Source organism: Esox lucius, chromosome 18 (assembly GCF_011004845.1).
Source record: "Esox lucius isolate fEsoLuc1 chromosome 18, fEsoLuc1.pri, whole genome shotgun sequence".
Lineage (NCBI taxonomy): Eukaryota > Metazoa > Chordata > Actinopteri > Esociformes > Esocidae > Esox > Esox lucius.
The window spans coordinates 24,074,244-24,100,828 of record NC_047586.1 but is presented as its reverse complement, the minus strand read 5'-3'; the positions used below and the strand labels follow the sequence as shown (position 1 = coordinate 24,100,828).

Below are 26,585 nucleotides of genomic sequence, written 5' to 3'. Positions count from 1 at the left end.
CCATGCACTTGCTTGTTTGCAACGATTTTATCTAAAGATGGGCCAACAGTAGTTTACTGATAAGACGGCAAATCTCTCTTTTGCACAGAAACTCTTATAATCTCATGAATGGCCTATACAATCTCCAAACAACCTCCATATAACCTCCTTAGGAAATGGAAATGTATATGTTTCTTCAGTTGGATCCCCTATAAATCCAACTGCCCCTTCTAACATGACCTAACCCAGTGTAAATGTGTGAATATCCCTGGTGGTGTGTTTTTCCAGAGACATAACCCTACTTTTATAATTAAACACAAGGGAACATTTGGGTCAGGCCATAGTATATGATGTTCTCTACATGACACTTATAAAATGTTATGTTATTGTGTGACCACATCTAACCAAACAATTTAATTTATTTCTCTATATACTTTTACACCCTGGCTTTAGGTTTATGGTAACATAAACTTTCCGAATAACAGACTCCAGTTCTCCGTGGATGATCTTATATATGGTCGACCAATAAAAAAACAAGTGAATACGTACAATTTACGTATGGACTGCAGGCCACATATGAGGTCATGCCATGAGACGCCATGTGCAGACTGTAACGTTGCCTCAGCGAACACTTACAGTAAATTGGTATATCATACAGCCAGCCATGAATCAACCTTCTGCCATTGTGACTCCGCAAAGCATGAATCATTGTGGTTTGACTCTTACCGGGGACGGCTGGGAGTTGATGTCATTTCAATCAACTCCACTTGATTGAAACTTTTTTCCCCTCCTCTCACAACCGCTCCACGCCACCCCTCGTCACTTGGTCACTTGCTCACTCTCTTTCCTCTCCTGTTCACAGAGGACGTGTAGTTTCGGAGGGTTTGACCTGTCCAACCGGTCGCTCCATGTGGTCAGTACCGGCTCAGAACCCAGCGTAAGTACTGGCAGATTAGGTTTGACTCGGGGCACCCTGCTTAAGGAAACCAACCCAGACCCTGAACTATTTGTTGATTTGGATCATTTCTGTTGAAAAATGTATTTCTCTTTCTGTCCGATTTCTCACTCTTTCTCTCTCTCTTCCACAGAGTAAGGATCCAGAAGCGATTTATCGGGAGGTGGTCAAGTCTCCCACAACGTCACGGATCTCCCTGGGGAAGAAGGTCAAATCTGTCAAAGAGACCATGAGGAAACGCATGTCCAAGAAGTACAGCAGCTCACTATCTGAACAGGTTAGCAGACACACACAATGTAGGCTTTGAATCCTTTGAAGCATTCATGCGGATGTACATTTGGGGCGAAGATCCACAGCTGAATAAAAAGGCTAAATCCTGGTTTTCTGCACAATTTGTTATTCTGCACTCACTCTGACCTTTTCATATTTCTGTGGGGGTGGGTGGGTTTGTGTTGGTTACAAAGTAAACACACAGCCCTCTCAAACACACAAACAGATGTGTGACACACACACACACACACACACACACACACACACACAGTCAGACGTCATAAACACAGAGCTGGGACTCTCTTGGAACTGTCCACTGTGGTTAAAGCTCACAGGACCCTGGCTGTAGGGAGGGGTTTACATGGAAGTGGCTTAGCTCATCCAGTCAGACAAGCCTCCCCCCGACTATGTCAGTGTTGGGGGGGATTTTTCTGCATTCACATCCTAACAGCATTCACATCCTAACAGCATTCACATCCTAACAGCATTCACATCCTAACAGCATTCACATCCTAACAGCATTGCAATACCGGCTTGCAGTTGGTAAAACACAGTTAAACGTAAGGAGTGGCTCAACCTTGCTAACTGACCCTGGTGGACTTGGTATATGCCAAGATGAGGCAGTTGCCTGAGGCCTCAACACTGAGTTGGCCTTGGGTGTTTTAATTACAAATTCCGCTAGTAATTAAAAATTCCACAGCTCGCTAACGGCTGACATACAATATACTTACTATTATGCTAATCATTGTTCCTTGAGCAGCCAATTTATTAACACCCCAGCTTATTTTAAACATCTTCGGTCAAATCTAGACAACAGAGATGGTTGGAACCTCAACGCATGGACCCAGAGAAGGCTTGAATTAGTCAATGTGTTTCTTGTAAAGAGCACACAGGAAACAAACTCTTACTTCACTCCCATTTAAAGAGTAACTCTGCCATCTAGGGGCTGTATTAAATTATTTCTGTTAAGCTGATATGCTGGTACCACAGCACATTGACAAATAATAATGTTGTTGTTTCAATTATTATGCAGGTGCTTGTATTTGCCCTGTTTCACACATTGGGATTGGAAATGTTTTTTTTAACAGATCCCACTTTTCTGAGTTACAGTGAGAGAGTGGGGTCACAGCCAAATCATCAGCTAGTATCTGTGGTTAACTGCCTTGCTCAAGGGCTAAATGATACCTTGTCGGTTCTGGGTTTAGAGCCGACGACCTTTCAGTTAGCGGCCCAACGCTGTAACCACGAGGCTACCTTTCACCCTGGGATATTTTATGAGGAAATGAGGGACGGCTAGTTATGACCAATACTAACATTTTCTCTCTGTCCAACTGGCTTTCCCCTCTCCTCTTCACCCTATCTGCCCATTCCTCCCACCCCCTTCATTTGTACCCTCCATCCTCCTTCCCGTAGTCGAGCCCAGACGGTGCGCCCAGCTCCCCCCAGTCGCCACAGCCGGACACAGACTCTCTGGAGAAGCCTAAGCTGAAGGCTGGAGGATCAGTAGAGAGTCTCCGGAGCTCCCTGAGTGGACAAAGCTCCATGAGTAAGTTGAATGTCTTTGTGAATGTATACTGTTGAACACTAGGGGGCACTGTCATCACATCTGATAACAGCCACTAAATTTTCTAAAACAGAGCTGCCTAATCCGTTCTTTCTAATAAGGGACTTATTCAGAATTGAAACCCGGTGTGTGCAATTCGCTACCATGTAAAAGCAAAAAAATGCTGGTTTTGGCCATTCGGGGCAGAATTTAGGCTACACTGTTCTTCACAGATCACCCTGTGAATAAAAGTAATTAAAGCTGTAAAATTACCTGTCTGTTAGTGTAGTTGATATCATCATTGTGAGCTAGTCTCCCATCAATAACAGCATTACAGTCACAATTACACCCACAGAAGAAAGGTTTAGAGACAACCCATCCATCCTGGATTTTACCCTGGCTAGAGTTTATATAGAGCAAATGCAACTCTATTATTAGTCTTATGTCTTGCCCTGATGTTCTGGCGGTTGATTCCAATGGATAGTGTCTGTGTTCAGAGTCTGCTAAAATGTAATGTTTATTTCGTTAGTAAGCATCTGTCTCTTGTTTAATGGTATTGGCATAGGCACATACGGTCGGTAGGGGCTAGGATATGTTGATGATTAGATAGGAAGACTTTTCTCTTCTTCACACACTAATCATCTCTGATTGAATATCATTTACAGAGAGGCCTCTGAGGAGACAATAACATGGAAAAGAGCCTTAGCCATTCTTTGTCAAATCTAAAGCTAATATTAATCTGTGTTGTTCATGCAAATACTTAGGCTTTGCCTTAACAGATGTTGAGTCATTTGAGGCCAAATCGCTTATTTAGAGTAAATGAATGCCTAGTTTGTTGAAAAAAATGAAGGTTAACCCTAAAGGTCTGTGTAAAAAGGAAGGTTAACCCTTAAAGGTCTGTGTAAAAAGGAAGGTTAACCCTTAAAGGCCTGTGTAAAAAGGTAGGTTAACCCTTAAAGGCCTGTGTAAAAAGGTAGGTTAACCCTTAAAGGCCTGTGTAAAAAGGTAGGTTAACCCTTAAAGGCCTGTGTAAAAAGGTAGGTTAACCCTAAAGGCCTGTAAATTGTAAGATGCTTGTTTAAGTTCTGATTCTGATGAAATAGAAGAAGTGGAACCAACAGCTCCGCCCACTTTCTTTTCGAGTTATGAGCAGGTTTATCTGCCAAAACGTCCTGCTAACCCACGCAATCTCTGGATCTGTCCAAAGTTGCGGAACTGATGCTGCTTGTAGACATTTTTGTGACAATCCATGTTACCATTTCTTTTCAATTAGTAAGTCCACAAGATTAATCACAAAATGCCAAAGAAACATGTATCCTAAATGAATTGATCAGTTTGGTTATCACTGGATGTCACGTGGTTTGACCGTGTGTTGTCCTTGCACTGTGTGCACTCCAGGTGGTCAGACGGTCAGTACCACAGACTCCTCAGCCAGCAACAGAGAAAGTGTGAAGTCTGAGGATGGAGATGACGAAGAGCCCCCCTACAAGGGGCCTTTCTGTGGCCGGGCACGTGTACACACTGACTTCACCCCTAGCCCGTATGATTCAGACTCCCTCAAACTAAAGGTAAGCTGTCCTACACGCGATGAAAATACCCTGTGGTGATCCGCTGATTTCCATTTCTGCTGACGTATCCTGGTTGTTTGGCTTCCAGAGAGGAGATGTGATTGATATCATCAGTAAGCCCCCGATGGGGACCTGGATGGGCCTGCTCAACAACAAGGTGGGCACCTTCAAGTTCATCTATGTGGACGTGCTGAGCGATGAAGAGGAGAAGCCCAAGAGGCCTGTCCGGAGGAGGAGAAAGGGAAGACCTCCCAAACCCAGCTCTGTGGAGGAGCTGCTGGAACGCATCAACCTCAAGGTATATACACACACACGCGCACGCACGCAATTGTGTAAAACCCAAGCACACCCACACACTCTCATCTACTTGCATGGTGCACGCAAACAAACAACTCTAAACCTCACATGCCAACGCAACCCCCAGCCTCTCCCATGACACACCCAGGATAGCCCACTCAGCTTCCATAGGTGTGGGTAAGCACCATTGGTGGGCTGTTTCTGGGCGAGCCCAGCCAAACGGACCCCTGACATTACAGATTACAGACTAGACCATGCCCAAGGCCTCTCCTCGACTCGGGGATATTATGAAACACAAAGGTATATTTTAATTGCCAGGTCGGATTAGAGGTTCTATTACAGGCTTGAAGACCTCCCATTGGACAACATTACATCTGCGTCAAGGTGCATGTTCCATCTCCACTGTCACATGCGACGTAGATGTTACTTAAGGAGAGGGCGGGCAGACTAAACAAGGTTCTGCTGAACCGGCCATTATGACCCAGTGACCATGTAAAGAGGTTCCACCTTGTTAGGTTTTCTTGCCACGCTCAGGGTAAATGTGTGTTTTCAACAAGTATTTATTTGGATTGTTCCTTGGTTTATGTGAATGGAGCACAAGGGCAAATTGTGGGTTTCTGAGTCCAGATTGGGTTAGCCTTAGCAAGCTCATTTTAATTTTCAGTCTCTGTTCATGGGGGTTGACTGGGGATCGCACCCAAGCTGTTTTCTGCACAAAGCGACAACAAAAGGCAGTGTAAAACCTTGTTATAACCCTGCTGACTCACAGAGCTGCAGCCATGGGAACAAGCTTGTTGTGGTCAGGGCGTTCCTAAAAACATATTGACATAGTGGAGCTTTGAAGAGGGTATCTTTTCTACACTCTATCTATATACATCTCAGATTTGATTGAAGAGGTATCATTTAGCACACGTGCTTTGGCCTTGAACTATGCTAGGATGTTGCATGAAAGACAAAGCTTGTTCTTGTGGCTTTATGGAGTGGTGGTCTTTGGGTTTTGTCTCATCATTTTCTTATACTTATCCCAGCAGAAATAGAGCTACGAATGACACAGCTACACCGAGAACGGAAGCCTTTGCGGTGGAAGTGGTGACATGCAGTCTGTGTTTACAGTGACCATTGCATGTGTGGGTTGAACAGAACTTCAGACTGACACCAGTTTCCACAATGTCCATGTTTAAAGTGGAAACCGATTATGATGGCTTTAAACGCTAATGTTAATGCCGTTCCGAAACACAAAGAGGGTGTAGTGGGATATTTTCAGACAGTGATTTCTGGGGTCCTCCCACAAAGAGATAGCACCACTCTCAGTAATAAGAGGCTTTGTGCTTGTGTGTATCTTTCTAGTCGTCTCTGGTGGAAAAGGTGGGGTACATAATCTTCGTTAACTCATTGCAACCCTTCCCTGTGTTTTTGTCTACGAAGGGGAAATATGCCTCTTATTATGAGTTTTTAACAAGACAGCAGTTAACATGATGTCCCAGAAGAAGGCTATAGGCCGCTGTGGCTAGAGTGGTGTCTGAGATCTGTTTGACCAACATATGTACAGTTTAATCATATAGCATCGATTTTGTCGAATTTGCCATTTTATTTCTAAAGTATTGACTCATCCCTGATTATGCTTGCCAAATTGTATTATTCTTCAACAGATTGACTGTATTATTCTTCAACAAATGTTTGTCTCTAGTAGTACCGCATGTATTCAGTTGAGTGATTCACTGTCATACAGTCCCATAGCTTCTGTGCATGTGCGTGTGTTCACTTCACATTGTTACGCCTTGGACTAAACCCGATGCCACATTTTGTACCATGGGCCACCACTTTGTGGAAACCAACCCGCTGAACTTTTCCTTTCTGCAATAACGACATCAGTCTATGTATTTTTCACATTATAATTTTTCTTTGAAAATCTGTCTTGTGAGAAGAGACCTATATAACAAACATCATGACTTTAAATCAAACTGGGTGAGGGACATGAACTTCTAATTTCTATGGCAAGATGCATCATTCATTCAGGTTTTTGTCAATGCCTTGCTAATTATTTGTTAGAATCGACAAATGTGGTCCTTTGTGTGGAAATGCCTGATGCAGAACACAACTTCTACTTATATGGTATAATAGTTGGGATGCACTGATCGGTGATTGGAATGGTTATCAGGTTGTTTACCTAGACAGTAATGGTCAGAGTGAACCATAAACAAGCCTTGGATATCAAGTTAAGGAGTTCTATATAGAACCACATTCTGCTGTGTAAGTGATTGCCATATGCAATGCGTTCATTTCCAGGGACCCCCGATAATACAGACGTAACCAGGAGTTTACGGTTCTGTCGACAATGTTAGCGGACCTCGATGTCAGTGGAGCCGTATAGACGTCGTTAGCAATTACATGGTATTACAAATAGTGTCCTTGGTCCAAATTGGCTTTAAGAGGGTTATGAACAGAACTGCCTGAGACAAATGGAATGTGTCCCTCATTTTAGTGTGTGGAGCAATTGACAAGTTTAGCCATTTCGCTTACAATGCTAATGGTCTGTTCCCTCTGCAGGAGCACATGCCAACCTTCCTGTTTAATGGCTATGAGGATCTGGATACATTTAAGCTGCTGGAGGAAGAGGATCTGGATGAGCTCAACATCAAAGACCCTCAACACAGGGCTGTGCTGCTCACTGCTGTGGAGCTATTGCAGGAGTATGATAGTGAGTACACACACACAAGTACACATTACTACGCCACATCATCAAGTACATTTCTAAGTGTCTGAATATATGGTTTCTGTGCGGTGTGTCTCTGTAGGCAGTAGTGACCCGGAGCGTAGCGGCCTGTCAGGCTCCCAGGAGAAGCTGCTGTCAGAAGGCCAAAATGTGGTGGGCGACTCACCACGTGACTCTGGGTGCTACGAGAGCAATGAGAACCTGGAGAATGGTAATGCCTAGTTTAGCCTAGCCTCCTGCTAATGGGATTGGCCTGGCATTCGATTAGCTTAGCCTCCCGCTAACGACATAAGCCTGGCGTTAGCCTAGTTTGGGCCTAGCCTAGAGCTACAATGACTCCAGTGACTCGTCCTCAACTCTTGGCTGCCGCCTCCTCTTCTCTGCCATGCGTCATTGTTCTAACCCAGTTCGTCCTTCAACGCTCGCAATTGGACTGTGGGAAGCCAATCAAACCCCTCTGCTTCCTCGCCGCCATGTCTGTCTCTAAGCTCCACCCTCACCCCCACTCAACCCCACCCTGGCTAGCTTCAGAATGTCATAGTGTGGAGAGACAAGCATTCTCTCTCCCTCTGTCTCGCTTTCTTTTTCCTCATTGTCACTCTCTCTTTCCGCTGCCCTCTCCATCCCCAGGATCTGTTTGTCTTCACTGCCGAAGCCCTATCCTAAGGGACAAGGCCCTAACCCCCAGGCCTAAACCTCTAGTCAACCCTACACTGGGGCCCTTCGCACAAAAGGAACAGCACCCCACATCTAGAATGAACAGAACTGCTCTGCTCAGCTTGAGACTAGCGCCCATGTTGCTCCAAGCTGACAATGGACAGATAAATACACCTCAGGAAGTTGAGTGGTTGCTGGGAGACCAGACCACAATGAGGGAATATTTCATTTGAGAGGTTTGATTGTATAAAAAAAAGAAAAGAAAAGGAAACTGTTGACCTTGTAGAGATTTGTTCATTGTCATTTGAAGCCCTGAATCTGTTCTCCCACTGGCTTATTCCATTTTACTCCATTTTACGTTTGAAAATATTTCTGTAACTTATCTTGTATTTTGTTTTTATAGCGACCATGTTGCACCATGATGATACGTGCCTAACCCAACCCCCCAAAAAAAAGAAATTCTTGAAGTATTTTTTTAATGATAGCGGATATATTAACAGAACAAATAAACCTTTTCTGATTGTGGGAGTGTATTCCAGATCTATATTTATGAGAATGTTTTATGTTGAGAGTTGAGACTGCTGGAAATGGCCCTTTAAAACACTGCGTTTGCATTTCCCAAATAGATACATTTTGTGCTTAAGCTTAATCATAACTCATAAAACATTACTTAAATCATTGAGTTCTCTTTTTATATATTTATATATATTTTTTTTCTTCCCCTGGTTCTTTTCTGTGTGTATATGCGTGCACATCTGTCTTCGTGCGCACGTCATAACAGCCCTGAAAGATGTGCCATCTACCCTGCTAGAGATTTAAGTTGTGGAATAAACCACCTCCGTGATGGAACGTACTCTGGCCTTCTTGCTTTATTTCATGCCTCTATTTCCTCTGTCCCCCTCTCTTCTACATCTCAGTTGTAACACTTGTCATTAGTTGCATAACGTTCACTGGGCAATTCTGCATTTCAATTCTCTTCCGTTTTCATTAATAAACTTTCATTGTTTCTTGACGTTCTCCATGCCAAACCTTTCTGCCTTATTCTTCGTCATACATTCTCTACCACATCCAGAACTATTTCAACCATCCTCTTGCAGGTTTTAATTTGAGCAGGTTTGCTACTGCAGGGAATTAATCCTGCAACAACTAGATGATGCAAAATACAGGGTTTTTACGTTATACTTAATGCCGCTGTCTGATAAAATTTATTTCTAAAAAACAAAAACATTTAGTGAATAAACTTTTTGCTTTAAAGAACATACTTTAGAATAAAGAATGTAAATGATTTTCAATAAATACATCTTTATTTTGTAGAAGTGGTGTTAGAAGGTTTCCCTCGCACAGTGACTGTAAGGTTCTTGCCTGGGGGAAAACACAGGTCTGAACATGTTTTTAGTGTTTATATTTAACATATTATCCTGAAAACAATCATTACATACCTGTAAACATGGATATTACACTAAGCTCCAGGGAGAAAAACACACTGGTAAATTATTTTTGTGTAATATGTTTTTGTGTATTGGAGTTTTAGAGCATTATTTAATTTTTTTTAATCTGGCATCTAACAATGGTCAAACCATCTGTCTTGTGTCCTGAAAGGATAAAAAAAAAGTTGTTGGATTCTAGCCTGGTGTAGTCCCAATGTGATTCTAGCCTGGTGTAGTCCCAATGTGATACCCCCTCTCTTTGTAGGGAAAAACTGTCAACAACCAACATGGTGAGACTCTTCAAAACTGATTTCATTTCTATTTGGCATCTATGCTCTTTTTGACACATCTTTGTTTTACTGTAATAAGTTTTGATGGTAAGTTATCCCTTGTGATCTGTTAATTTGTAGGTAATCAAATGTTTAAGATGCTTACGTCCTGCATCAGTAATTATGAGTTGCGCTTTTAAGGTTGTCATCATTGTAAAGCTAAATTCATTGTTTTGGCTAGTAACTTTCAGTTGTGAGTACTTTCCCATGCTGGTCCAAGACCATTGTGTGAAAGCTGTGTGTGTCTGGGTTATTTTAGTTTCACACAATCTCTTAGAAGTGCAGATTCACACCCATTCCTGATCAAACAAAATACAGTACAAATGGCACAGCTCACTTTTCAGGCAATAAAGAAGTGAGGAAATGTTCACATTAACCAACATAGTTATTACATTTCAGGAGTTACTTAGATGTTTTTTTAATTCCATAGCCACAAAGGGGTTGGGGTTTATTGAGGGTAGCTACGGCTTTCTAGATGTGAATGGAAGTTTCAACTGTGAATGTTGGAGTAACAAGGTATTTACTTGACAGAAGTTGGAATCCGTCCCTGGGGGTAAAAGTATGCTCATAATTAGAAATATTTTGTTTGTGTTTGATTATTTTGCTGCAACAATAATGGTCAAATAAACATTGTACATCTGTGTAGTAACTGTCAATCTCTTCATGTTATGTCTCTAATTAATCTAAAATACAAAGTCTGGAGACGGAACACTCGTTTTTAAATGAAAAGGGATATGCTTCATTCTGTTTCAGGCAAGAGCAGGAAGATGCCTCGCTCCAACCGTTCCTCCGCAGGCCTTCAGTCCCCAGACTACCCCACCCTGCCCTTGACCCAGTCCAACGAGGCCTTGCAGCAGAGCAAAAGGGAGCGAACGGCGAAATTTACCAAGCATTTCTTCCTCAAGCCCACTCTGAGAGGCTTTAGCATGCTGGGCCTTAGGAAGGGCCCACGCCGGGTCCCCATGCCGGCCAGCCGCAGTTGTGAGGACCTGGATGGTCCTCCGGAGGCCGCTGGCTCCCAGGCCTGGAAGAGATCTCACTCCCTGGGAGACCTCCACTCGGAACAGGCCTTTGAAAAGAAGGGCAACAGCCTGAAGCTCAGTCCTGCAGAAGGAGGCTCCAAGTCGGATAACCCAGGGAAGGGCCTCCAGGCTCATAGAGGTTCTCTACCATCTCAGAATGGAGGTAGTGCTTTAAGCCCTAAAGGGCATTCTCAGCATCCACCTGTGCCCTCACAACTTCCACTCAGACCCCCGTGTCCCACTGCCGTGCTCCCCCGACCCCAGGAGAGTCTCCCTAGCCCTCCTGAACCCCAGCTGGGGGAGAGGAGCATCCGGACTCACCCCAAAAAGCCCCCGGTGCCCCCTCCCGTTCCAGTCAAGAAGTCCAAGGAGCGCCTGGCCAATGGGATGCCCCGCCAGTCTCTAGTCCTCTCCTCCCCCTCTCACTCCTACACCCTCTCCCATTCTTACTCCCCCACTCCTCCAACGAGCCCTAGTCTTGGTGCTCCAGCCCTCCCTAGCAAGTCCTCCAGTACGCCTGGCTCCCCCTCACCAGCCAGCTCCAGCTCTACCATCACTGCCTCTCCAGAGGCGGAAGAACCAGGCACCCCACCAGCAGTGCCCCCTCCCTGGCTGTCTGACCTGCCGGAGTCGGCCTGTCCTCAGGCTCAGATCCAGGGAGGCGGAAGCAAGACGGCGGTGACCAGGAAGGTGTCTCACACCAAGATGGCTGTCGATCTCCACAGCATCCTAGAGCAGAGGCTGGAGGCCGAAGGCATTGACCTCACAGAGGAGCCTTACTCAGACAAGGTATGTCACTACCTAAGTAACTCCATGTGCTGTAACTTGTGGTTATGTACAGTACAGTGCAACAGTCTAAGCCACCTGAAAGTTGAACTAAGGCCATTTATTTGGTTAGAAAAGGTTATATATATATTATTATTATTTATTTCTTACAAATATACACTTTCTATCCAAATGACTTCAGTTCAACTTTCAGGTGTGTTCAACTTTCAAGACTTTTGCGTAGTTCTGTACCTGTCAGTACTGTGTTGAATGTACACATGCCCTACAGAGTCACCACATCACAACAGCAGGGTAATACATTCCACACACGTTTGTGGGTGTGCTTCATTTAGATGTCACAGATAAAAGAACTCTAATAAACAGTGTTGATAACTCGCCCATTACGCATGAGACAATGAATACCTTATTAGAAACATGAAACGGTTGGGGTTTTGTTTCTTAACCCTCAAGCCCTTCTGAATTTGTGTTTAAATCATAAAATGGCATTACTGGACTCAGACATTGCCAGACTGTACCCTGTCAAGTGGCTTCTGTGTTCTGTGAACAGTAACGGTAGGTTGCTTTGGTATCCAGACAACATAGAGAGACACAGAAAGTGAAGGGAAATCTGTGGGCAGATTAGGGCGTGAAGTAGTGATAGTCTATGGAATTTACAAGGCTGGGTTTCTTTGAAAGCAGGTGGGTTGGGGTTAATAAACAGTCTCCTGCAAACCCACACACACACACACACAGAGCCTTGCTCTTTAATCTGGGTCACCATCTTTGTCAGTTCAACCGCAGACTGGCTCTGAGACCTGGCAAGGGTGAGAAAAATCTGGGAGACAGTGAAGAATGATGCTGCAATGACACTGTCCGGACACTAGGTATGCAGTGTTGGCAATAGGGCAATGCTAGGGTCAGACAGGACACTTGGTTGTGTCCACATCTATTCATAGTTTGGCCTGGACTGGATGGAAACTGGATGGACACTGGCCATGACTCAATGTGTCTGGAACGTTCCGAAAGAGAGCGAGAAAGAGCTGTTCTCAATATGGCTCTTTTTTCACCTCAGAATTACCGTCCCTGTAGTCTCTCCTCATGTATTGCATTCACTGGCTAGTCTAATTTATAGCAGTCATTGAGATGTCCTGCGTCGTTTGAGTGGCCCTGTCTATCTGTCACTCCTTTCAGCTGGAAATTATTACGCTATCCCTCCCTGAACTCTCTGTCCATTAAATATGAGCTTATCCCCCAGCCAAGTGGCTCAACAGTTCACATTATTGGTCTGCTTCATTTCTTCATGAACAGACCGAAAATGGACCTCTGCAGGCTCGTATTGTTTGTATTAGCATATAAACTTAGAGAACCATCTCTCACATCACGCCATAGTCCCGGTTCTGAAACATAAGGTTTTTGTTGTGGCTAAGGTTGGCAAATATACCATGATCTTAGGCCATACATTTGTAAAGTGTGGTCTAGATCTTGCTGCATCCTGTTTTGTTTTGTATGTTTGTATACATTACTGGAACTTAACAGAGTTGAAATAAATGAAAAATCTAATAATTTAATTTAGGTTTTTTATTCTGGCTTGTCTAATCTAGATCTTTACTGTAGCAGAGCGATTTCTGCTGTTTATTCTATAGATATGGACTTATTCTACGAATGTTCTACGCCAGGAGGTTCCAGCAAAATAATATCAGTGAAATGTTATTATGTGGATGAGTTGCCATTACCGCAACTTTCCAGCCCATATACATGTTGGGTGTTTCTGCGTGTGGCTTCACTGCTTTGCTACATCAGGTAGCCTAGTTATAAGAGATGCTCCGCCAGGAACCGAAAGCTTGCTAGATCAAATCCCCAATCCAAAATTGCGAAAGAATGTATCACAAGGCCGTTTACCCCACCCACACAATTCAATTCTGAAGGGTGTTTAGAAGTTAAGTAAATTCCGGTTGGACGTTGCTTGGAAATGACGCAGTTACAATCATGTTATTTCCCTTTAATTAAGCCCCCTTCCTTTCTCCATCCAGCATGGTCGGTGCGGTGTCCCGCAGGCCCTGGTGCAGAGATACTGTGAGGACCTGGAGCAGGCGGTGACCGATGTGGCTTCGGCTTTGGACCAGGTCCGTGTCAAGCTGCTACGCAAGCAACACCGCATGGCTGTGAGTAATATGCTGCACGTCTGTCTATATTTCTATCATCTATTATAGGCTTTATTCAAGATGAAATAGCTTACTGGGCGTGGTCAACAGGGCAAAAATGGCACGTTTTTCGACGATGACACGTTTACGGTGACATTGCTGTGTTTTGTATATGATTAATACACACAATCCCTCACTGTCATTCCTCAGATCCCATTCGGAGGTTTGACCGAAATGTGTCGGAAGCCTCTTTCCCCGGGTCACGTGAGCACTGTCTCCGATTGGCTGGTCTCCATCGGCCTACCCATGTATGCCACGCCACTGGTGGCAGCAGGGTTTGGGACGTTGGGCTGCATGTCCTCTCTGACGGAGAGCGCCGTGTGGGAGGCCGGGGTGAGGGACGAGAGGCACGCCCGCAGACTGGTCAGCGAGGCCCGTTTTGTCAGCGACCACAGAGACGCACAGTCATAACTGTGATTGTGCAACCAACCCAGGTGAAACTGGGACAGATAAGACACGGCTGTCTGCTCAGAATACAAACTGCACATTTTAGATTAAAGCACAGAAGCAAATAAAATGCAGGACTGAATAACTGTGGAGTTGAGCACAGAACAACTTTCAGAACCATTTAAGACTTTTTGATGGACTTAAAATACAGGCAAACCGGCACATACTTGAGACTTATGAACAGCACAGTTGTTGTTATTTGCCTGTGTTTTTATACATTTTACGCTTTTTATTAGTCTCTTTCAGATGTTTACCGTGACATTGGTCTGACTGCCCAGAACATTTATCAGACGCCTTTAAAACTGTTGACTCTACTCTTTAGTGTTTCCAATTCTGAATCCTCCTCCCCCAGTCTTAAAAACACAAGACTGATAAAAATGGCCTTTAAGGAAAACAGCACACACTGTTTTAAGTAGGACTTTTTTATATAAAGGTATAAAAGACTGTTTATTGATGTTTGTCCCTGTTTCAGAAGTGCTTGATTTGTATCACTTGTGTGAGATGAAAGCACTGCACAGTACCTTGTAGCTTGGCCAAAGCATTTTTACCCCAGTGTACTGATTTCACCATTGTAGTTAATCCGATGCTTAATGCTGCAGCAGAATGGAAAATGGGGTTTCTTGCTGATTAATCAACTAAAAAAACGACACGACAAAACATCCTGGGCAAACAATGTTGTTGTGTTGGGTTTTAAAACCTAATTTTCTATCATACTTTTTGTAATATGCCATATCATATATTCTAATTTCAAGGTGTTATTACAATGTAAGTCCAATATGTACCCGTTTGTCCGCTTTGTGAAATGTCAAGGTTTGAAATGTCTTCAGGCCATGTCTGTCATTGGTAGTAGGCACAGACAGACGGATGTTGACATGAGGTTCATATGTCGGAGGATGTTGCAGATGTACAAACATGTAATCCTTCCATATGTCACCCCTCACAACAAGGCTCTCTACAAAACACTGCTCTAACAGCTTTTCGTGGCAGATCAGCTTTTCTTTGCAGACAATATTGTCTACTTTATATCTATCCGAGCTGAATGCCTTACTGTGATGTAAAAGAAAACATTTAGATAACGTCTATTTGTGTACTCCGCAGCATTTCAAATGGGCCATTAAACCCCATCTGCGTTCCCCCTAGACTAAGGCTTGATTGTGACCGCAGTCATCTCAGGCCTCTATGTTCAGAATGTGCAACAGTTTGTGATGACTGTGATTGTTAGTGATGTGCACACACATGCACCATTAGTTGCCTGCAGATGTGTGGGATCAAAGTGATCACAATGTACACACACAAGTGCACATTCTCTAGGAGTCACATAGCTCTGCATGTCATTTCCCTGCTGTCAAGCCCCAGGGAAATCGGACTTAAGCCGAGCGTCCCATGACCAAAAGGCTGACGCAGCCATGCCATGGTAATACAGACGCTGCCGTCAGTCTGAGCCCTAGTACATGACACGACCCAAAGGGAGGCAGCAGAGAGGAGGACTCCAGCTGTCCGAGAGATCCAGCTAATGTATGTCTTATCGTGTCTGACCGGGGCTGTCTTGAAGGAAGAAGGGGAGTGTCTCAAACAGAGAGGACTGATGAGAATGGTCACTTCAGTAGTGATGTACTGATCACCCATTCCCTGAGCAACAAATAAGACCTGCCAGTACTTAGCGGTGGATTCCCAGTCCATCCTCATTCTGAGTGGATCCCCCACCGCTGCTCAATGTCAGTAGTTGTGTAAGTACTTATTATTGGAAACAGTATGCACGTTATCCTTAGCTGTCAGTTTTCAAAACGAAAGTTTAAAAGTGCTGAGACACAGGCAAAGCTTTTCCAGTGGACACTCGGTTGATGTTTGATGCATTTTCTCTTCAGTCCAAGTTTGTGACACAAGGCACAAGTAGCAGGAGAAAATCAAAAAAAAACTAACAATGAAGATGTATTTTGTAAAGGAAAAGAATATACTGTTACTGTAAAATGCACTTTAGAAAGTAAAATAAATTTTTAAGACAAAATTGGCAAAATGTCTTTAAGTCTGTGTGCGGACATTCGTTTTCAGGTAATGTAAAGGGTTTAAATGGGTTATACCGGTATATAGTTAGGTTTGTATTGAGTTATCAATGCCAAGTCAATGTACAAATGTAATTATTCATTCATTTAACCTGTTCCAATGTTTTAACTTCCAATTTTATTTTGCAGTCTTTGAAAAACAAAGTAATTACATATATAAAATGATTAACAAGAGTTGCACATTCTGTATATGTAATTGGTATTTAAATAACTTATTTTTTGGGGGCTTTTCATATCAATTGTAATTATTAACTGTACTATACAAATAGCAATACCTTCCTGCATATTGCTTTAGCTAGTGAAAAGCTACAGTGTGTATTGTAAAATAAGTGTACAAATGATTTTATTTGGTTTCAACTTGCTAATGATTGTCTATAAAGATTTGCTTGAGTATTGAAACATCTATAGCTATTTGTCATTCTGATATATAATAAAACCTTTTTCTTGCCATCCTTTGTGTGTGCTGAAACGACAGATTTTTTTAGTTTAAATTTAATTATCTTAGCAAATGGTCTTATTCATGTGAGTGCTTATTTTTCTACTGCCACAAACACATACATGCCTCCTTTGTTTGATGTAAGGGATGGGCAGTGAGTGTTACTGGACTGTTTATTGTGGCTAACACTTAAAATCTACCCACACATTATCCAATGCCAGCCAAATATCTTCATTATATTAGACCTAATTTTATGTGCAGATGATACATCTCAACATACAAAAAACATTATATTACCGGGCTTGAGTTCATTAGCACTATGGATTCAAACAACGAGGCTATTGAATTAGAGGCTGATTTAATTTCTCTGTGGTTTTGTATGGAGGAAAATGCATTTACTTTTTGACCTGTCTGGAATTGGGGTTTGTCTTGCAAGTTGAGTTCACGCCAGCCTGGGGACCAGACTTTTTACATAATATTATCATGGTGTATCATTTTATACTTTTGTGTCAATGTATTTAGCACAGAGTACAAGTAGTGTAAGATTAGCCAAAATGTGCTACATTTCCAATCTGGCCAACTAATAATAAACAGCTTGAATTGTTCCCATTCATTACCTCATCTCACTTTTGTAACTACAATGAATTGAATCACTGCTGGATAAGTGTCTAATAAATGACAATATGGTAAATATAAGAAAGTTAACTCCTTACAGGTTACATCAAGTGTGACCCATTTAGCTTCTAGCCAGAGGTGACCACTATACAGTTTCGGGGGAAAGGTGAAAAGCTAAAAAAATATATGGAATCTTCGAAACGTCTGTTTTTGTGCGTTCAAATAAACTCACCATGGGAGCATACCATAGGGGCGGACATGATTTTCTTGTTTACTTTACAATGTCTACCATAAGAAAATGTAAGAGGTCTTTTATACAATGTTTGTGTCAAGCTGCTGTGGTGGGTTACTGTATTGCCTACTGTCCAAATCTGGCTCCAGCTGTTGTATGATTACCATGAATTCTTGCAGTCAGGTCACGTGCTCAAGAGAAAGCTGGTGTCAGTTAGTCGGAGATGGTCACTACAGGTTGCGGTGGATGTTTCTACTGAGTCTTTAGTCCAACCCTGAGAGAGAAAGTACACTGAACAAAATTATAAATGCAACACTTTTTGTTTTGCCCCCATTTATCTTAGAAAGTCTTAGAACTCAAAGATCTAAGACTTTCTCTATGTACACAAAAGGCCTATTTCTCTCAAATATTGTTTTCAAATCTGTCTACATCTGTGTTAGTGAGCACTTCTCCTTTGCGGAGATAATCCATCCAACTCACAGGTGTGGCATTTCAAGATGCTTATTAGACAGCATGATTATTGCACAGGTGTGCCTTAGGCTGGCCACAATAAAAGGCCACTCTAAAATGTGCAGTTTTACTGTATTGGGGGAGTCCAAAAACCTTTCAGTATCTGGTGTGACTACCATTTGCCTCACACAGTGCAACACATCTCCTTCGCATAGAGTTCATCAGGTTGTTAATTGTGGCCTGTGGAATGTTGGTCCACTCTTCAATGGCTGTGCGAAGTTGCTGGAACACAATAGCGTATACCCCAACCCAGAGCATCCCAAACACGTTCAATGGGTGACATATCCGGTGAGTATGCTGGCCATGCAAGAACTGGGATGTTTTCAGCTTACAGGAATTGTGTACAGATCTATGCAACATGGGGCCATGCATTATCATGCTACAACATGAGGTGATGGTTGTGGATGAATGGCACAACAATGGGCCTCAGGATCTCGTCACGGTATCTCTGTGCATTCAAAACGCCATCAATAAAATACACCTGTGTTCGTTTTCCATAACACACACCTGCCCATACCATAACCCCACCGCCACCATGAGCCACTCGATCCACAACGTTGACATCAGCAAACCGCTCACCCACACATCGCCATACACGCTGTCTGCCATCTCCCCTGTACAGTGAAAACCGGGATTCATCCATGAAGAGAACACCTCTCCAAAGTGTCAGACGCCATCGAATGGGAGCATTTGCCCACTCAAGTCGGTTATGACGATGAACTGCAGTCAGGTCAAGACCCCGATGAGGACGATGAGCATGCAGATGAGCTTCCCTGAGACGGTTTCTGACAGTTTGTGCAGAAATTCTTTGGTTATGCAAACCGATTGTTGCAGCAGCTGTCCTTGTGGCTGGTCTCAGACAATCTTGGAGGTGAAGATGCTGGATGTGGAGGTCCTGGGCTGGTGTGGTTACACGTGGTCTGCAGTTGTGAGGCCGGTTGGATGTACTGCCAAATACTCTGAAATACCTTTGGAGACAGCTTATGGTACAGAAATGAACATTCAATTCACGGACAACAGCTCTGGTGGACATTCCTGCAGTCAGCATGCCAATTGCACGCTCCCTCAAAACTTGCGACATCTGTGGCATTGTGCTGTGGGATGAAACTGCACATTTTAGAGTGGCCTTTTATTGTGGCCAGCCTAAGGCACACCTGTGCAATAATCCCCCTCAGGTAATTCACATGTAAGGTCTAATTAGCATCTGTGCATCCTTACTGAAATTTAAGCTTGTTCGAGGTAGTCCAATCAATCACCATTTCCAAAGAATGTGATTCTGTAAACACAGTGAGGTACACAGTGTGAGCAAAAACTTTGTCTTGCCAGCAGAGGGAGAATAATTTTCTAATTCACGAGAAGTAGATGTACTAATTTATTGTTTAATCTAAAATGTTTTAGCGACAGTATATTTCGTGTTATTTGACTAATACTGCTCATGCACAACTTTTAAAATCCTACACTGTGTAGTAGCCTATTCTAGCCTACTTCGAGAACAAACCTCCTTAGCCTACAAGTTGCCTTATATAAATAAATGCCAGCAATGTATGATGTGTATGTGATAGTTCGTATTTAATTGTTAATTTATATGCAAATATGAGTGTAAATATGTTAAATAAATGAGCAAGCCTAAAATTGTAGTCTGTGTCTGTCTGTACACACGGTGACGCTGTTTTGCACCTAGACTCACTGCAATTAAAACAACCCTTATGTGCTGAACTTTTTCTTCCACGTTAAGTAATCTGACACCGTCGCTGGCTCACAAAAATCTCAGTTGAAGGATGGACGCGCAACTTCATTCGCAGAAATAGTCCGTCGAGAACGGGCGAGAGGGACCGAACGCAGGCGAAAACCAAGCAAAGAACTCGTGGCGGCGGCGGGTGGATGCGTTTCCGAATAGTGTCGGCTTCAAATGATATCAAAGCAAGAAGTGTCACTGTCCACAGGCGGATGGGTGACTACCGCTCTCGGCGGCGCTTTGTGAGGAGGAGATGATGAAGAATATCAGCAACAGTCCCTTTCACAACAACCAGACTCCGAACCACATTAGAGATCGGAACCACAAAAAGTTAGGCTTTCTCTCCGCGGTTCCGTTCCGTTTTTCATTGCGAGGTTATGGTTTCTGCATGGCTGCTCTTTTCCTCTTCTGTTTTGGGTCTCTGTTCTACCAGTTAAACGGAGGACCCCCGAAAATTCTGCTGGACATCCGACAGTATCTCGGTAAGATAACTTGCGCAGTTTTACATTTTGGTTTGGTTAATTCTGGTGTAGCCGATACTATTCAGCATGAAACGTGTAGGCTGTAATATGCCCCAGTATACATTTTAAGTTGCTTCGCGGGTCAAGACGGCCACACTCTTGGAGGACGTGTTACGGCAAGTTAACGGCAAGGTTAGTTAGTATGTTGTTAGCAGCCCTCACCTCTGGCAATGCATAGGCCTATTCTAACAATTTTATTTTGATACAGTCTGGTTCGCCAATGGGCAAACAGGGCTGTGTCAAACACACACAGACAGAGCCACATTCTTGCCAATTACTGAATTACGTAATTTCATATTTGTAACCTAATCTGGAAGTACATATTTGATTTAATAGGGAGGGAGATGTTGTAACCTAAAACAGACAACTTCAAATATTAATATGCTTCACTGTGCCAGAGAGACGAGCCACATGTATTCCAACAAGTATTGGGTTGTGCCGACTGATACGGCGACGGGTGCTTCTTTCAGTAAGCTCTTGTGGGATATGGTTACTTGACCCCGACAACTGATAGGCTACATTGTTTACCTTGGTGTTTATCTGGCAAGATGCGCACTTCCGACTGTCAGAGATCGCTGACGGGATGTATCAGGTCACACGCTGTATTCAAACACGAAGTCTCCGGACACTTTAATCAGTCAATCATTAGCGATCTGCTTAGTAGCCTATTCATCGTTGAGCAATTTCTTTCCAACAAAATTCGTTGTCAACAGACCACTGTGAAACAAACATTGGCACTTTACCCATGATGTGTGTGTTTATGTGTCTGGAGTGTTACATAAATGTTCAGCTTCCCATGGTCAGACTTGTGACTTGTTCGTTCTGTTGGCCAACAGCACCAGCCTCCAGAGGTGATTTAATATAATCCGGTAACATTCAAGCCTAGCACAGCAGCTGCCTGGAAGTGCCTGCTTGCCTGCGTTTGTGCAGAAGTGTAAAATGTACTGGAGTATTAGGCTGTGTTCCCCAGATTAAGGACGTTTATAATTAAGACCTAAATGACCAAGTTAAGGGAGTTCAGAACTAACCAGTTAAATAAATAAAAAGGGCAACTGTTGGTTATCTTTCCTGGTAATTTTGGTCTTATTTAGCAACTTCCCTAAACTGGTGAACACAGCATAGTGCTTCATCATTTACAAACATTTACAGCTCTGATTGAAAAACCTGAGAAAAGTAGTTTTTAACGTTTTTTTGGGCAGGTCCCCAATAGGAAAAATGTGATTTTCAGCTTCAGGGGTTAGGTGTATGGAAAATTGTACGATTTGGCATAGTGTTGGATTTGGGGTTACGCTCAGATTTAGGCATTACCAGTTAGTGTGAGATGTTAGGGCTTGGTTCAGTTTGGGCAAAAATTTGGCTATTGTGGTTAGGGTTTGGCTAAGGTTAGGTTTAGGGCTAGAGAATATGGCAAATTGATTTCAGGGTTAAGTCTGAGGTCCCCACAAGGATAGGAAAAACAATTGTGTGTGTGTGTGTATGTTCTGTACTACACTTGTGTTCATACAGAGAGACTGCCTGTTCTCTATGACGTTATGAACTGATAAACATCTGGAAACAGAACCAGAGTCACTCACCACACAGTCACTAATTCTTCTGGGTAGGATTGGTTTTCCTACATGTGTACACACACACACGAATACACAGACACAAAAACACACACTCAAAGACCAATGAACACAGCCACAAGGTCTTTCTTTGCACCCTTATAATCTGCAGACAGAAACATGGGAAAATTCTAAGGGCAACCTTATGAGAAAAGTCATGGTACTGAGCGTCTGCATGTATGTAGTTGTACCTAGGGGCTTGTCAAACACTGGAGCTAGTGTAAACGGAGAACATTATGTAATAGTGACATATCTACAGTATTATTACTCTAGGGGAATGAGTAATCACTTACTGGAAATCTGGATCATTCCTCTTAGTTGCAGGTGAGGAGTGTATTTACTGTTAATGCCTGCAGAGCGGTGGTCGAGGTGGGCCTCTACATGGATAGGAGAGAGTGGTGAACTCAGAGAAGGGAGTCGAGGAGAGAATGAGCATGAAGCGAATGTGTTAATTGTTTGATTTCTCTCCCCTGTCTCAATCTCTTTAGCTGCCTCTCTCCCTCACTCTTCCTAAGAGGAATGTGGAGCATGTTTTTCACTAGTAGATTGTTGGTACAGCCCATTTGATTTGTTGTTGTGGTAGTCACTTCTTCTAGTTACTCAGCTAAAAAGGATAGTGGAACCTAAAAAGCTCTTTCTGCTCTCAGTCCCCTTTTCTGTTTCTCCCCCTCTGTTATCTTCTTTCCTATTATTGTCTCTCCTTCTCTACCCAAATCACACTTGGTCTCTGTCTATTTCCCTGTCTCTCTCTTCTTTCCTTCCCTGTCTCTCTCCTCTTTCCTTCCCTGTCTTTCTTCTTTCCTTCCCTGTCTCTCTCCCAAATTGCTTTATTTAATGAGGATCATGTGTAAATAAAAAGAGCCAGAGCAGACAGTAATAAAACATACATTGATAATAATAATGAAATAATAAATACTAAACAAAAACTTACAATGAGAAAGCAAATTAGAAAATTATAGAACTAATCACTGTAGATTCTCTATATCCCTTTATGTTGGACAGATGCAATGAACTGAATCAGTTATGGTGAGCCAGGGAACCTATACTCCCAACCACCCAGGAGGGTATTCACGGTAAAAGCAGGAAATCTCTGGCAACAATGCATTCTTGTCTGGTTGTACCTCAGGATCCCGGAGTGACAGGCTGCCCAGCCGGCTTTTATGGGAGTCAAGCGATCCGGACGATTTATTTAGCTTCAGACACCCGTGTTACTTTTGGCCGTGCCATGCCGAGAGAATGAGGATTCCTGGTGGTATGTGGGTCTGTGTGTCTCCCTCACGTGGAGGTACTGTTGAAGGAACAGGCCCTGTTTTGTTTGGGCCAGTCATGGAGTTAGTGTTTGAGGGCGTCATTCAGCATATTGTGTACAGGTAGGCCCCCCGAACTCAGATTTACTGCCCTCTCTCCTCTCGTTTCCTTATATTAACATACACACTCACACACAAACACACACACACTCACACACACACTGAACATGGCCTCAAAATCCCCCTCGAATTGAATTATTTCCATGGAACATGACAAGGAGCCACCACAGATCCGCCCATTCTAAGGTATGTACGCCGAGGGCAGGAATACCTGTCAGGACATTTAGAAATGAAAATGAAGATGCAGATTAGATTCAGTTGTCCTTTTTTATAGACGATAATTAGGAAACATTTACCAAAGTACTGTTCATTTCACTCAGCAGAAGACAAATGTCAAACAAATGTGGGTTGTAATTAGAAAACATTTCAGGGATCAGAAGCAGAGTATCAGGGCCAGTGTTTGAACATTAGACTGCTCTTCATCCATCCCACTTATCACACAGAATTTTACCTGGCCTTTGTTCATATAGTCTCACTATACTGCTAAATAATATTTTAAAAGCAAGGCTAGTTTTCGCACTGCATGATCTCAGCATCTGTGAATCTGGTTACCCACATTTTTATAAAAAAATATGCCTTGATGTTGTTGGTCGTCAGACGGGATGCTGAGATCACACACACGTTCATTCACGTTCATTCACGTTCATTAGTGCAGTCAGATTGGGGTCACATGTCAGGGATGGCTACACATGCAAGCACACATACTGTAGACAGACTCAAGCAAAGAGCCTTGTTGGGCCAGCTGGTCACGTAAGTGTGATTTCTGGCACTGACATGGCCCTCTGCTTTCCACATATACACAAACTAACAGTCCCATTCCACACTTCCTGTCTAAAGATATGAAAACAATAAGGTGATTTAAAAATATATATATAATTAAAACTCATTTTATTCCCAGCAGACTGACACATTTAGTGTTAGAGCCTCTTAAAGTAGAGGGATGGTGTGCCATCCTGTTGGACCAGTATCTAAATGTTGGAAATGTAGAAATGGATTAGCCTAGTGGGTCACTGGTTAGGTCAGTTGCCACTGCTAGGTGTGGACGAGTATAGATTCTGTAAATGAGGATTGCCAATTAATATTTTCTTAATGTCCAAAGCAGGTACAAGAGACACAATACTGTGCCTTTTGGCATCTGCCTGTTCTTCTATTGTTTAAGCAGCAGCCCAGGCAATGTTGTTTATAAGGGAAAAGTAGAGTAGGGATTTGGCTACGGTTAGGTTCAGTCCGGAGGAAGTGTATTAAATATTGATTATAGCAGTACTGTACTTAAGGATTGTCTCTAATTTAGGAATGTGTGTATTTTAAACGTGTTTCTGTATCAGTTTCTGTGGCAAGCATCATTTTCAACACTTCGCAGAGCTACACTCAAGTCCATGGTCTGACAAAAATGCTACGCAATGCCCACCAACCTTAGTTTGTTCTCTGCTTTTGAATCCAAACAGACTTTCCATTTGAAAAAATTTATGTCTGATTGGTCACCAAAACTGAAAAGATTTGTCTGATTGGGTCCAGTAACAGATAAGTTGGGCCAGAGCATGTGTGTGTGTGTGTGTATACACAGTATATGTATATATATATATATATATATATATATATATATATATATATATATATATATATATATATATAGCAATATAGCTCCGGAAAAAATGAAGAGACCACTGCACCTTTTTCTTTCCTTTCCAAAAAAGTCAAAAAGGAAGGTTTTGAGTGAGGAACAGAAGGATTAAAATTTATTTCTACCCTGGCAGAAATGTTGGCATTGATTTTGAAAATATGACTGATCATGCATCATATGAAGCCATTATTATCACATAGTAGTTTGGCTTCTTTTTAAATCATTTTGATAATAGAAATCACCCAAATGGCCCTGATCAAAAGTATACATACCCTTTAATGTTTGGCCTTGTTACATACACACAAGTTGACACACACAGGTGAAAATGGCAATTAATGGTGAATTTCCCACACCTGTGGCTTTTAAATTGCAATTAGTGTCTGTGTATAAATAATCAATGAGTTTGTTAGCTCTCACGTGGATGCACTGAGCAGACTAGATACTGAGCCATGGGGAGCGGAAAAGAACTGTCGAAAGACCTGCGTAACAAGGTAATTAAACTTAATAAAGATGGAATATAAAAAGACATCCAAAGCCTTGCAAATGCCAGTCAGTTCTGTTCAATCACTTATTAAGAAGTGGAACATTTGGGGATCTCTTGATACCAATCCAAGGTCAAGTAGACCAAGAAAGATTTCAGCCAAAACTGCCAGAAGAATTGTTCAGCATACAAAGAAAAACACACCGGTAACCTCAGGAGAAATACAGTCTGCTCTGGAAAAAGACAACGCCGTTGTTTCAAGGTGCACAAAAATTAGCTGCATGGTCGACTTTCCAGAAAGAAGCCTTTACTGCACCAATGCCACAAAAAAGCCCGGTTACAATATGCCCGACAACACCTTGACACGCCTCAGAGCTTCTGGCAAACTGTAATTTGGCGTGACTAGACCGAAATAGAGCTTTATGGTCACAACCATAAGCGCTATGTTTTGAGAGGGCTAAACAAGGCCTATAGTGAACAGAATACCATCCCCACTGTGAAGCATGGTGGTGCTTCCCTGATGTTTTGGGGGTGTGTGAGCTCTAAAGGTAACATTTTGAAAATTCACCTTTGGTGTCAGTACTCTGGTTAGAAATTATCCAGTTGCTTGTTTACAGTTGTTTTGTGCACACTTTGATGTTAGCTGAACAATTACTGTAGAAGGTGTCTCTGGCTGAAACATGTATGTAGCAAATGACCTAATCTACATTAATGTTGTAGGTGAAACTAAGTACAATCAACTTTTTCCACATTTTGATATGTTACAGCCTCATACTAAAACGTATTATATTTTTTCCCCTCATCAATCGACACACAATACCTCATGAAGACCCAGCAAAAACTGGAATATTAACAAAATGTTAGCAAATGTATTATTACATATGTTTATAAAATGCAAATGTATTTTTTGTTTGTTTCCACAACTCTTTGGTAAATTCTTTGTTCAATTCAATTGACTGGACATGATTTGGAAAGGCACACTTTTGTGTTTATAAGGTTCCACAGTTGACAGTGCATGTCAGGTCAAAAACCAAGCAATGAGGTCGAAGGAATTGTCTGTAGAGCTCCGAGGCAGGATTGTGTCGGGACACAGATCTGGGAAAGGCTACTTCAAAATGTCCATAGCATTCAAGGTCTCAAAGAACACAGTGACCTCAAGCTGGAAGATGTTTGCAATCACCAACACTTTTCTTAGAGTTGGCTACCTGGCTAAATTTGAGAAATAGAGGA

The 26,585-nt window shown here is 42.6% G+C and overlaps 2 protein-coding genes across 9 annotated transcripts in view; both read left to right on the top strand.

Moving 5' to 3' along the window:
• The window catches only part of sash1a (SAM and SH3 domain containing 1a), a 219,166-nt gene extending 202,483 nt beyond the window's left edge, over positions 1-16,683 (top strand). For all 8 annotated transcript variants that reach the window (XM_020056233.2, XM_010865708.3, XM_020056232.2 and 5 more), the window contains 10 exons: positions 842-916; positions 1,068-1,211; positions 2,618-2,750; positions 4,146-4,315; positions 4,404-4,613; positions 7,160-7,310; positions 7,408-7,536; positions 10,492-11,549; positions 13,556-13,687; positions 13,877-16,683. In XM_020056233.2, the coding sequence (XP_019911792.2) occupies positions 842-916; positions 1,068-1,211; positions 2,618-2,750; positions 4,146-4,315; positions 4,404-4,613; positions 7,160-7,310; positions 7,408-7,536; positions 10,492-11,549; positions 13,556-13,687; positions 13,877-14,137 (2,463 nt within the window). In that variant the 3' untranslated portion in view covers positions 14,138-16,683. The remainder of the gene's footprint in view (positions 1-841; positions 917-1,067; positions 1,212-2,617; positions 2,751-4,145; positions 4,316-4,403; positions 4,614-7,159; positions 7,311-7,407; positions 7,537-10,491; positions 11,550-13,555; positions 13,688-13,876) is intronic.
• Positions 16,684-19,773: 3,090 nt separating this feature from the next.
• The window catches only part of usta (uronyl 2-sulfotransferase a), a 114,097-nt gene continuing 107,285 nt past the window's right edge, over positions 19,774-26,585 (top strand). Inside the window, exon 1 of the mRNA XM_010865707.4 lies at positions 19,774-20,243. Coding sequence (XP_010864009.1) covers positions 20,015-20,243 — 229 coding nt within the window. The 5' untranslated portion in view covers positions 19,774-20,014. The remainder of the gene's footprint in view (positions 20,244-26,585) is intronic.